Source organism: Oncorhynchus masou, unplaced genomic scaffold (genome assembly GCF_036934945.1).
Source record: "Oncorhynchus masou masou isolate Uvic2021 unplaced genomic scaffold, UVic_Omas_1.1 unplaced_scaffold_1606, whole genome shotgun sequence".
NCBI classification, from domain to species: Eukaryota; Metazoa; Chordata; class Actinopteri; order Salmoniformes; family Salmonidae; genus Oncorhynchus; species Oncorhynchus masou.
Window position 1 is genome coordinate 55,417 of NW_027006150.1, and position 12,485 is coordinate 67,901.

The 12,485-nt window shown below is 45.2% G+C and overlaps 1 protein-coding gene across 2 annotated transcripts in view; it reads right to left on the reverse strand.

The window, feature by feature from the left end:
• Positions 1-12,485, reverse strand: part of LOC135531499 (pituitary adenylate cyclase-activating polypeptide type I receptor-like) — a 97,839-nt gene that overhangs the window by 55,011 nt on the left and 30,343 nt on the right. For both annotated transcript variants that reach the window (XM_064959528.1, XM_064959527.1), the window contains exons 4-6: positions 6,777-6,887; positions 6,494-6,594; positions 2,875-2,972 (exon numbers count right to left, since the gene is read on the reverse strand). In XM_064959528.1, the coding sequence (XP_064815600.1) occupies positions 2,875-2,972; positions 6,494-6,594; positions 6,777-6,887 (310 nt within the window). The remainder of the gene's footprint in view (positions 1-2,874; positions 2,973-6,493; positions 6,595-6,776; positions 6,888-12,485) is intronic.

Here is a 12,485-nt window from a genome sequence, read left to right on the forward strand (position 1 = left end):
ACCTGCAGAGTATAGTCATGGCGGTGGTGAGAGACCAGATCTAACCTGAACCTGCAGAGTATAGTCATGGCGGTGGTGAGAGACCAGATCTAACCTGAACCTGCAGAGTATAGTCATGGCGGTGGTGAGAGAGACCAGATCTAACCTGAACCTGCAGAGTATAGTCATGGCGGTGGTGAGAGACCAGATCTAACCTGAACCTGCAGAGTATAGTCATGGCGGTGGTGAGAGACCAGATCTAACCTGAACCTGCAGAGTATAGTCATGGAGGTGGTGAGAGACCAGATCTAACCTGAACCTGCAGAGTATAGTCATGGCGGTGGTGAGAGACCAGATCTAACCTGAACCTGCAGAGTATAGTCATGGAGGTGGTGAGAGACCAGATCTAAACTGAACCTGCAGAGTATAGTCATGGCGGTGGTGAGAGACCAGATCTAACCTGAACCTGCAGAGTATAGTCATGGCAGTGGTGAGAGAGACCAGATCTAACCTGAACCTGCAGAGTATAGTCATGGCGGTGGTGAGAGACCAGATCTGACCTGAACCTGCAGAGTATAGTCATGGCGGTGGTGAGAGACCAGATCTAACCTGAACCTGCAGAGTATAGTCATGGCGGTGGTGAGAGACCAGATCTAACCTGAACCTGCAGAGTATAGTCATGGCGGTGGTGAGAGAGACCAGATCTAACCTGAACCTGCAGAGTATAGTCATGGCGGTGGTGAGAGAGACCAGATCTAACCTGAACCTGCAGAGTATAGTCATGGCGGTGGTGAGAGACCAGATCTAACCTGAACCTGCAGAGTATAGTCATGGCGGTGGTGAGAGACCAGATCTAACCTGAACCTGCAGAGTATAGTCATGGCGGTGGTGAGAGAGACCAGATCTAACCTGAACCTGCAGAGTATAGTCATGGCGGTGGTGAGAGAGACCAGATCTAACCTGAACCTGCAGAGTATAGTCATGGCGGTGGTGAGAGACAAGATCTAACCTGAACCTGCAGAGTATAGTCATGGCGGTGGTGAGAGAGACCAGATCTAACCTGAACCTGCAGAGTATAGTCATGGCGGTGGTGAGAGACCAGATCTAACCTGAACCTGCAGAGTATAGTCATGGCGGTGGAGAGAGACCAGATCTAACCTGAACCTGCAGAGTATAGTCATGGCGGTGGTGAGAGACCAGATCTGACCTGAACCTGCAGAGTATAGTCATGGCGGTGGTGAGAGACCAGATCTAACCTGAACCTGCAGAGTATAGTCATGGAGGTGGTGAGAGACCAGATCTAACCTGAACCTGCAGAGTATAGTCATGGCGGTGGTGAGAGACCAGATCTGACCTGAACCTGCAGAGTATAGTCATGGCGGTGGTGAGAGAGACCAGATCTAACCTGAACCTGCAGAGTATAGTCATGGCGGTGGTGAGAGAGACCAGATCTAACCTGAACCTGCAGAGTATAGTCATGGCGGTGGTGAGAGACCAGATCTAACCTGAACCTGCAGAGTATAGTCATGGCGGTGGTGAGAGAGACCAGATCTAACCTGAACCTGCAGAGTATAGTCATGGCGGTGGTGAGAGACCAGATCTAACCTGAACCTGCAGAGTATAGTCATGGCGGTGGTGAGAGACCAGATCTAACCTGAACCTGCAGAGTATAGTCATGGCGGTGGTGAGAGACAAGATCTAACCTGAACCTGCAGAGTATAGTCATGGCAGTGGTGAGAGAGACCAGATCTAACCTGGACCTGCAGAGTATAGTCATGGCGGTGGTGAGAGACCAGATCTAACCTGAACCTGCAGAGTATAGTCATGGCGGTGGTGAGAGACCAGATCTGACCTGAACCTGCAGAGTATAGTCATGGCGGTGGTGAGAGAGACCAGATCTAACCTGAACCTGCAGAGTATAGTCATGGCGGTGGTGAGAGAGACCAGATCTAACCTGAACCTGCAGAGTATAGTCATGGCGGTGGTGAGAGACCAGATCTAACCTGAACCTGCAGAGTATAGTCATGGCGGTGGTGAGAGAGACCAGATCTAACCTGAACCTGCAGAGTATAGTCATGGCGGTGGTGAGAGAGACCAGATCTAACCTGAACCTGCAGAGTATAGTCATGGAGGTGGTGAGAGACCAGATCTAACCTGAACCTGCAGAGTATAGTCATGGCAGTGGTGAGAGAGACCAGATCTAACCTGAACCTGCAGAGTATAGTCATGGCGGTGGTGAGAGACCAGATCTGACCTGAACCTGCAGAGTATAGTCATGGCGGTGGTGAGAGACCAGATCTAACCTGAACCTGCAGAGTATAGTCATGGCGGTGGTGAGAGACCAGATCTAACCTGAACCTGCAGAGTATAGTCATGGCGGTGGTGAGAGACCAGATCTAACCTGAACCTGCAGAGTATAGTCATGGAGGTGGTGAGAGACCAGATCTAACCTGAACCTGCAGAGTATAGTCATGGCGGTGGTGAGAGACCAGATCTAACCTGAACCTGCAGAGTATAGTCATGGCGGTGGTGAGAGACCAGATCTAACCTGAACCTGCAGAGTATAGTCATGGCGGTGGTGAGAGACCAGATCTAACCTGAACCTGCAGAGTATAGTCATGGCGGTGGTGAGAGACCAGATCTAACCTGAACCTGCAGAGTATAGTCATGGCGGTGGTGAGAGACCAGATCTAACCTGAACCTGCAGAGTATAGTCATGGCGGTGGTGAGAGACCAGATCTAACCTGAACCTGCAGAGTATAGTCATGGCGGTGGTGAGAGACCAGATCTAACCTGAACCTGCAGAGTATAGTCATGGCGGTGGTGAGAGAGACCAGATCTAACCTGAACCTGCAGAGTATAGTCATGGCGGTGGTGAGAGAGACCAGATCTAACCTGAACCTGCAGAGTATAGTCATGGCGGTGGTGAGAGAGACCAAAGAGGTGCTGTATCCTGCTGTGTACAGAGCTTTCACAGACGCATAGTGCATGTCCTGGAAGAGACAGAGAGACACTGTTATAGAACATAGTATATGTCCTGGAAGAGACAGAGAGACACTGTTATAGTATATGTCCTGGAAGAGACAGAGAGACACTGTTATAGTATATGTCCTGGAAGAGACAGAGAGACACTGTTATAGTATATGTCCTGGAAGAGACAGAGAGACACTGTTATAGTATATGTCCTGGAAGAGACAGAGAGACACTGTTATAGAACATAGTATATGTCCTGGAAGAGACAGAGAGACACTGTTATAGTATATGTCCTGGAAGAGACAGAGAGACACTGTTATAGAACATAGTATATGTCCTGGAAGAGACAGAGAGACACTGTTATAGTATATGTCCTGGAAGAGACAGAGAGACACTGTTATAGTATATGTCCTGGAAGAGACAGAGAGACACTGTTATAGTATATGTCCTGGAAGAGACAGAGAGACACTGTTATAGAACATAGTGCATGTCCTGGAAGAGACAGAGAGACACTGTTATAGTATATGTCCTGGAAGAGACAGAGAGACACTGTTATAGTATATGTCCTGGAAGAGACAGAGAGACACTGTTATAGTGCATGTCCTGGAAAAGACAGAGAGACACTGTTATAGTATATGTCCTGGAAGAGACAGAGAGACACTGTTATAGTATATGTCCTGGAAGAGACAGAGAGACACTGTGATAGTATATGTCCTGGAAGAGACAGAGAGACACTGTTATAGTATATGTCCTGGAAGAGACAGAGAGACACTGTTATAGTATATGTCCTGGAAGAGACAGAAAGACACTGTTATAGTATATGTCCTGGAAGAGACAGAGAGACACTGTTATAGAACATAGTATATGTCCTGGAAGAGACAGAGAGACACTGTTATAGTATATGTCCTGGAAGAGACAGAGAGACACTGTTATAGAACATAGTATATGTCCTGGAAGAGACAGAGAGACACTGTTATAGTATATGTCCTGGAAGAGACAGAGAGACACTGTTATAGAACATAGTGCATGTCCTGGAAGAGACAAAGAGACACTGTTATAGAACATAGTATATGTCCTGGAAGAGACAGAGAGACACTGTTATAGTATATGTCCTGGAAGAGACAGAGAGACACTGTTATAGAACATAGTATATGTCCTGGAAGAGACAGAGAGACACTGTTATAGTATATGTCCTGGAAGAGACAGAGAGACACTGTTATAGTATATGTCCTGGAAGAGACAGAGAGACACTGTTATAGTATATGTCCTGGAAGAGACAGAGAGACACTGTTATAGAACATAGTATATGTCCTGGAAGAGACAGAGAGACACTGTTATAGTATATGTCCTGGAAGAGACAGAGAGACACTGTTATAGTATATGTCCTGGAAGAGACAGAGAGACACTGTTATAGAACATAGTATATGTCCTGGAAGAGACAGAGAGACACTGTTATAGTATATGTCCTGGAAGAGACAGAGAGACACTGTTATAGTATATGTCCTGGAAGAGACAGAGAGACACTGTTATAGTATATGTCCTGGAAGAGACAGAGAGACACTGTTATAGTATATGTCCTGGAAGAGACAGAGAGACACTGTTATAGAACATAGTGCATGTCCTGGAAGAGACAGAGAGACACTGTTATAGTATATGTCCTGGAAGAGACAGAGAGACACTGTTATAGAACATAGTATATGTCCTGGAAGAGACAGAGAGACACTGTTATAGTATATGTCCTGGAAGAGACAGAGAGACACTGTTATAGAACATAGTATATGTCCTGGAAGAGACAGAGAGACACTGTTATAGTATATGTCCTGGAAGAGACAGAGAGACACTGTTATAGTATATGTCCTGGAAGAGACAGAGAGACACTGTTATAGAACATAGTATATGTCCTGGAAGAGACAGAGAGACACTGTTATAGTATATGTCCTGGAAGAGACAGAGAGACACTGTTATAGTATATGTCCTGGAAGAGACAGAGAGACACTGTTATAGAACATAGTATATGTCCTGGAAGAGACAGAGAGACACTGTTATAGTATATGTCCTGGAAGAGACAGAGAGACACTGTTATAGAACATAGTGCATGTCCTGGAAGAGACAGAGAGACACTGTTATAGTATATGTCCTGGAAGAGACAGAGAGACACTGTTATAGAACATAGTATATGTCCTGGAAGAGACAGAGAGACACTGTTATAGTATATGTCCTGGAAGAGACAGAGAGACACTGTTATAGAACATAGTATATGTCCTGGAAGAGACAGAGACACTGTTATAGTATATGTCCTGGAAGAGACAGAGAGACACTGTTATAGAACATAGTATATGTCCTGGAAGAGACAGAGAGACACTGTTATAGAACATAGTGCATGTCCTGGAAGAGACAGAGAGACACTGTTATAGTATATGTCCTGGAAGAGACAGAGAGACACTGTTATAGAACATAGTATATGTCCTGGAAGAGACAGAGAGACACTGTTATAGTATATGTCCTGGAAGAGACAGAGAGACACTGTTATAGAACATAGTATATGTCCTGGAAGAGACAGAGAGACACTGTTATAGTATATGTCCTGGAAGAGACAGAGAGACACTATTATAGAACATAGTGCATGTCCTGGAAGAGACAGAGAGACACTGTTATAGAACATAGTGCATGTCCTGGAAGAGACAGAGAGACACTGTTATAGTATATGTCCTGGAAGAGACAGAGAGACACTGTTATAGTATATGTCCTGGAAGAGACAGAGAGACACTGTTATAGTATATGTCCTGGAAGAGACAGAGAGACACTGTTATAGTATATGTCCTGGAAGAGACAGAGAGACACTGTTATAGTATATGTCCTGGAAGAGACAGAGAGACACTGTTATAGAACATAGTATATGTCCTGGAAGAGACAGAGAGACACTGTTATAGTATATGTCCTGGAAGAGACAGAATAGCACATGGTTCTACTGTTTGCACTGTTCAACGGAAGTATACATTGTGAAAGAAGGTCCTGTTCTAGGGTCTATATACTAGGTTTTAGAGTTTCTATGTTGATACCTGTCTGGTTCTAGGAGTTAGGTTCTAGGTTCTTACCTGTCTAGTTCTAGATTCTAGGAGGTTAGGTTCTTGGTTCTTACCTGTCTAGTTCTAGGTTCTAGAGGTTGGGTTCTAGGTTATTAACTGTCTGGTTCTAGGTTCTAGAGGTTGGGTTCTAGGCTCTTACCTGTCTAGTTCTAGGTTCTTACCTGTCTAGTTCTAGGTTCTAGAGGTTAGGTTCTAGGTTCTTACCTGTCTAGTTCTAGAAGTTATGTTCTAGGTTCGAACCTGTCTGGTTCTAGGTTCTAGATATTAGGTTCTAGGTTCTTACCTGTCTAGTTCTAGGTCCTAGAGGTTAGGTTCTAGGTTATTACCTGTCTAGTTCTATGTTCTAAAGGTTGGGTTCTAGGTTCTTACCTGTCTAGTTCTATGTTCTAGAGGTTAGGTTCTAGGTTCTTACCTATCTAGTTCTAGGTTCTAGAGGTTCGTTTCTAGGTTCTTACCGGTCTGGTGGTGTTATCGTCTGACAGACAGGCGTCAACGTAGTGAGGAAATGTTTCTGACCAGCCCTCTGCTGTACAGTTCCTACTGATCCAACCAATCTCTGAAACACACACAAAACACACACACACACACACACACACACACACACACACACACACACACACACACACACACACACACACACACACACGTCAATCTACAAAATGCTGAATACCATAGCACTTCAACCAAGCCAAGCCATACTGTTTGAATCATTAGTACAGTAGAAGCCATGCTACAAACCATCGTCAGGACTCAGGAGGTCATGAAAGACTTCAGGGCATCTGACTGATACCACTTCACCTACGGCTGCATCCTGCCAACAAGCCAGGTCGTCCCACATCCACGGACAGCCTGCAACACACAGGGTATATCCAGTATCTCATACAGTAGCAGGATCTCTGTCTGGTGGTCTGGATGAAGCCAATTACCTTTTAAAGACCCGAGACGGGCGAAGCACACTGAGCCAGACAGACAGACAGACCCAGAGCTAACCAATTAAACCTGTCTATACTATCACTGTGAATAACACACGCGCACAGGCACACCCACTAACACACCCACTAACACACACACACTAACACACTCCCACTAACACACCCATAAACACACCCACTAACACACACACACCCACTAACACACACACACCCACTAACACACACCCACTAACACACACCCACTAACACACCCACTAACACAACCATAAACACACCCATAAACACACACCCACTAACACACACACACTAACACACACACACTAACACACCCATAAACACACCCATAAACACACCCATAAACACACCCACTAACACACACCCACTAACACACACCCACTAACACACACCCACTAACACACACCCACTAACACACACACACTAACACACACACACTAACACACCCATAAACACACCCACTAACACACCCACTAACACACACCCACTAACACACTCCCACTAACACACCCATAAACACACCCACTAACACAACCACTAACACACCCACTAACACACACACTAACACACACACACTAACACACCCATAAACACACCCACTAACACACCCACTAACACACCCACTAACACACCCATAAACACACACCCACTAACACACACCCACTAACACACACCCACTAACACACACACACTAACACACCCACTAACACACACACTCCCACTAACACACACACTAACACACTCCCACTAACACACTCCCACTAACACACACTTAGGGAATGTGATTTTGGGAAAGAGGTCATCTTAATGGGAGATTTTAACATTAATTATGAAGACAAGTGTTGTAGGAAAACCCTCAAACGGATCACTAATACCTTTGACCTTACACAGCTAGTTAAAGGGCCAACCAGGGTGACTTGTTGCTCTAAAACACAGATTGATTTGGTGTTCAGTAATAAACCAGAGAGAGTGACTAAATCATTCAATATGGTTACTGGGCTGTCTGATCATAATCTGACACTTATAGCCAGAAAGCTCTCTAAGAGCAGGTTTAACCTCTCTACTGTTAGAAAGCCGGATCAACTCAGAATACCTAAGAGTGAATTAAACTATTTTGAAAAAGCAATTAAGGGAATAAACTGGAATGATCTCTTGTCCTATACAGACGTGGAAGCTGATAGTCAGGTTTTCTATCCACAATCCAGACTACAATAAATGGCTTCCTAAAGCAAATCAAATCCAAACCTGGCCAAAAGAGCACTCTTCCTTGGCTAAATGTGGAGAAATCTGGAAATTGATGAAAGAACGAGATTATGCTCTAAAAATAGCCCTACAATCTAAATTAGAGCATGACAGACGTAGGTTTACCATGTTGAGAAATAAGGTGATGAAAGAAATCAGACAGGCCAAGGCAAACTTTTTATTAACATAATTGGTGAAGCAAAGGGAAATTCTAAATTGATATGGGAGAATCTAAAAAAGTTAACAGGGAAAGACCATAGTAACACTGCAAAAAGACTAGAAATCATGGTGAATAACAATCTAACACAGGATGCAGTCGAAATAGCAATAGCCTTCAATTCCTACTTTATTGACTCTGTCAGGGCACTGACACAGAACCCCTCCACTGGTTTCTTGGGCTCAGTGCTAGTGAATGACACTCAACCTGTCTTCATCATAAGGGAGGTTTCTGAGTCAAAGGTGAACAAAGTGATTAGCTCACTAAAGAACTCTAAAGCCAAAGATGTGTTTGGGATGGACTCTACCTTTCTTAAAAACTACAAAGAGTCACTCATTGGCCCCATTACTAAGGTCACCAACACATCTATTGGTCTCGGTGTGTTTCCAAGGGTATGGAAGTCGGCCATAATAACGGCCATCTTTAAATCAGGCGACCCTGCTGACGTGAGTAACTACAGGCCCATTAGTATACTACCTGTGGTGTCAAAGGTTGTTGAAAAGTGTGTAGCAGAACAACTGATTGCCCACCTCAACAACAGCCCCTTCACATTACACTCCATGAAGTTTGGCTTCAGAGCGAAACACTCCACAGAAACGGCCAACTGCTTTCTTCTGGAAAATGTGAAGTCCAAGATGGACAAAGGGGGTGCTGTTGGGGCTGTGTTTCTGGACCTAAGGAAGGCTTTTGATACTGTTAACCATGAGATTCTCATCACAAAATTGTCCAAGTTCAACTTTTCCCCTGATGCCTTGAGATGGATGAAATCATACCTTGAAGGCAGAACTCAGTGTGTCAGAGTGAGCAATGAGCTGTCGCCCTCTCGTAGCTATGATGTGGGCGTGCCCCAAGGGTCAATACTGGGGCCCCTCCTGTTCAGCCTGTACATTAATGATCTGCCTTCTGTCTGTACTGGGTCTGAAGTTCAAATGTATGCAGATGATACAGTGATATATGTGCATGCAAAGAGCAAACAACAAGCTGCACAAGAACTCACTACTGTAATGGTCCAGGTTACAAAGTGGCTCAGTGACTCGTGTTTGCATCTCAATGTGAAAAAAACTGTTTGCATGTTTTTCACAAAGAGGGCAACAGATGCTACTGAGCCAGATGTCTATGTGTCAGGGGAGAAGCTCCAGGTGGTATCCGATTTTAAGTACCTTGGCATCATACTTGATTCCAACCTCTCTTTAAAAAGCATGTGAAAAAGGTAATTCAAATAACTAAATTCAACCTAGCTAATTTCCGATTTATACGAAATTGTTTGACTACAGAGGTAGCAAAACTGTACTTCAACTCTATGATACTCCCCCACTTAACATACTGCTTGACTAGTTGGGCCCAAGCTTGCTGTACAACATTAAAACCTATTCAGTCTGTCTACAAACAGGCTCTCAAAGTGCTTGATAGGAAGCCCAATAGCCATCATCATTGTCACATCCTTAGAAAGCATGAGCTCTTGAGTTGGGAAAATCTTGTGCAATACACCGACGCATGTCTTGTATTCAAGATCCTTAATGGCCTGGCTCCCCCTCCACTCAATATTTTTGTTAAACAGAAAACCCAGACATATGGCAGCAGATCCACAAGGTCTGCCATGAGAGGTGACTGTATAGTTCCCCTAAGGAAAAGCACCTTTAGTAAATCTGCATTCTCTGTGAGAGCTTCCCATGTCTGGAATACACTGCCATCAAACACACATAACTGCACCAAATATCACACTTTCACAAAATGCTTGAAGACATGGCTAAAGGTCAATCAGATTTGTGAACATGGTCCCTAGCTGTGTGTTGCCGCTTTCCATGTTGTCTGTAGCTTGTGAGGTGTGGAAACACTTTGTTGCTTTTATGAATTTTGTCTTGCTGCTTTTTGTTCTATGTTGCTCTGTCTGTATGCTACGTCTTGCTTGTCCTATGTTGCTCTAACTGTATGCTATGTCTTGCTTGTCCCATGTTGCTATGTCTTGCTTGTTCTATGTTGCTATTGTCTATATTGTAATTGTTTTTAATAACCTGCCCAGGGACTGCGGTTGAAAATTAGCCGGCTGGCTAAAACCGGCACTTTTACTGAAATGTTGATTAATGTGCACTGTCCCTGTAAAAATAAACTCAAACTCGCACTAACACACACCCACTAACACACTCCCACTAACACACTCCCACTAACACACTCCCACTAACACACACACTAATACACCCACTAACACACTTCCACTAACACACACCCACAAACACACACCCACAAACACACACCCACAAACACACACCCACAAACACAAACCCACTAACACAAACCCACTAACACACTCCCACTAACACACTCCCACTAACACACACACTAACACACACACTAACACACTCCCACTAACACTCCCACTAACACACTCCCACTAACACACTCCCACTAACACACCCACTAAAACACACACACTAACACACCCATAAACACACCCACTAACACACTCCCACTAACACACACCCACTAACACACCCACTAACACACCCACTAACACACACCCACTAACACACCCATAAACACACTCCCACTAACACACCCACTAACACACACCCACTAACACACCCACTAACACACACCCACTAACACACACCCACTAACACACCCATAAACACACACCCACTAACACACCCACTAACACACTCCCACTAACACACCCACTAACACACACCCACTAACACACACCCACTAACACACCCATAAACACACACCCACTAACACACCCACTAACACACTCCCACTAACACACCCACTAACACACTCCCACTAACACACCCACTAACACAAGTGATAATGCAATCCCTCTGGAGGGGAATGACTAGTGTTGATCTGAATAAGGATTCAGGATTCTGTGTAAAGGAAGGTAGAGGTAGTTTCAATGCTAACAAGCGTCAGCGCTATGCATATCTACTAGATACCCATAGACCTCCAGCAATTAGTTAGTTCCTGCAACTTCCTTCATACTGGACACAGAGACATAAAAGTGGTTTCCACGAGTTCATCTGACTCTGGGTCAGTAGATAAAGGGCTTCATCTGACTCTGGGTCAGTAGATAAAGGGTTTCATCTGACTCTGGGTCAGTAGGTAAAGGGTTTCATCTGACTCTGGGTCAGTAGATAAAGGGCCTCATCTGACTCTGGGTCAGTAGATAAAGGGTTTCATCTGACTCTGGGTCAGTAGATAAAGGGTTTCATCTGACTCTGGGTCAGTAGATAAAGGGTTTCATCTGACTCTGGGTCAGTAGATAAAGGGCCTCATCTGACTCTGGGTCAGTAGATAAAGGGCCTCATCTGACTCTGGGTCAGTAGATAAAGGGTTTCATCTGACTCTGGGTCAGTAGATAAAGGGCCTCATCTGACTCTGGGTCAGTAGATAAAGGGCCTCATCTGACTCTGGGTCAGTAGATAAAGGGCCTCATCTGACTCTGGGTCAGTAGATAAAGGGTTTCATCTGACTCTGGGTCAGTAGATAAAGGGCCTCATCTGATTCTGGGTCAGTAGATAAAGGGCCTCATTGCCAATTTCACAGTATCCCTAGACAGGAGAGTGACCCTAGACAGGAGAGTGACCCTAGACAGGAGAGTGACCCTAGACAGGAGAGTGACCCTAGACAGGAGAGTGGCCCTAGACAGGAGAGTGACCCTAGACAGGAGAGTGGCCCTAGACAGGAGAGTGACCCTAGACAGGAGAGTGACCCTAGACAGGAGAGTGGCCCTAGACAGGAAGTCAGTAGCACTGCCATAGACAGGAGAAGGACCCTAGACAGGAAGTCAGTAGCACTGCCATAGGCAGGAGAGTGACCCTAGACAGGAGAGTGGCCCTAGACAGGAGAGTGGCCCTAGACAGGAGAGTGACCCTAGACAGGAGAGTGGCCCTAGACAGGAGAGTGGCCCTAGACAGGAGAGTGGCCCTAGACAGGAGAGTGGCCCTAGACAGGAGAGTGGCCCTAGACAGGAGAGTGGCCCTAGACAGGAGAGTGACCCTAGACAGGAGAGTGGCCCTAGACAGGAGAGTGGCCCTAGACAGG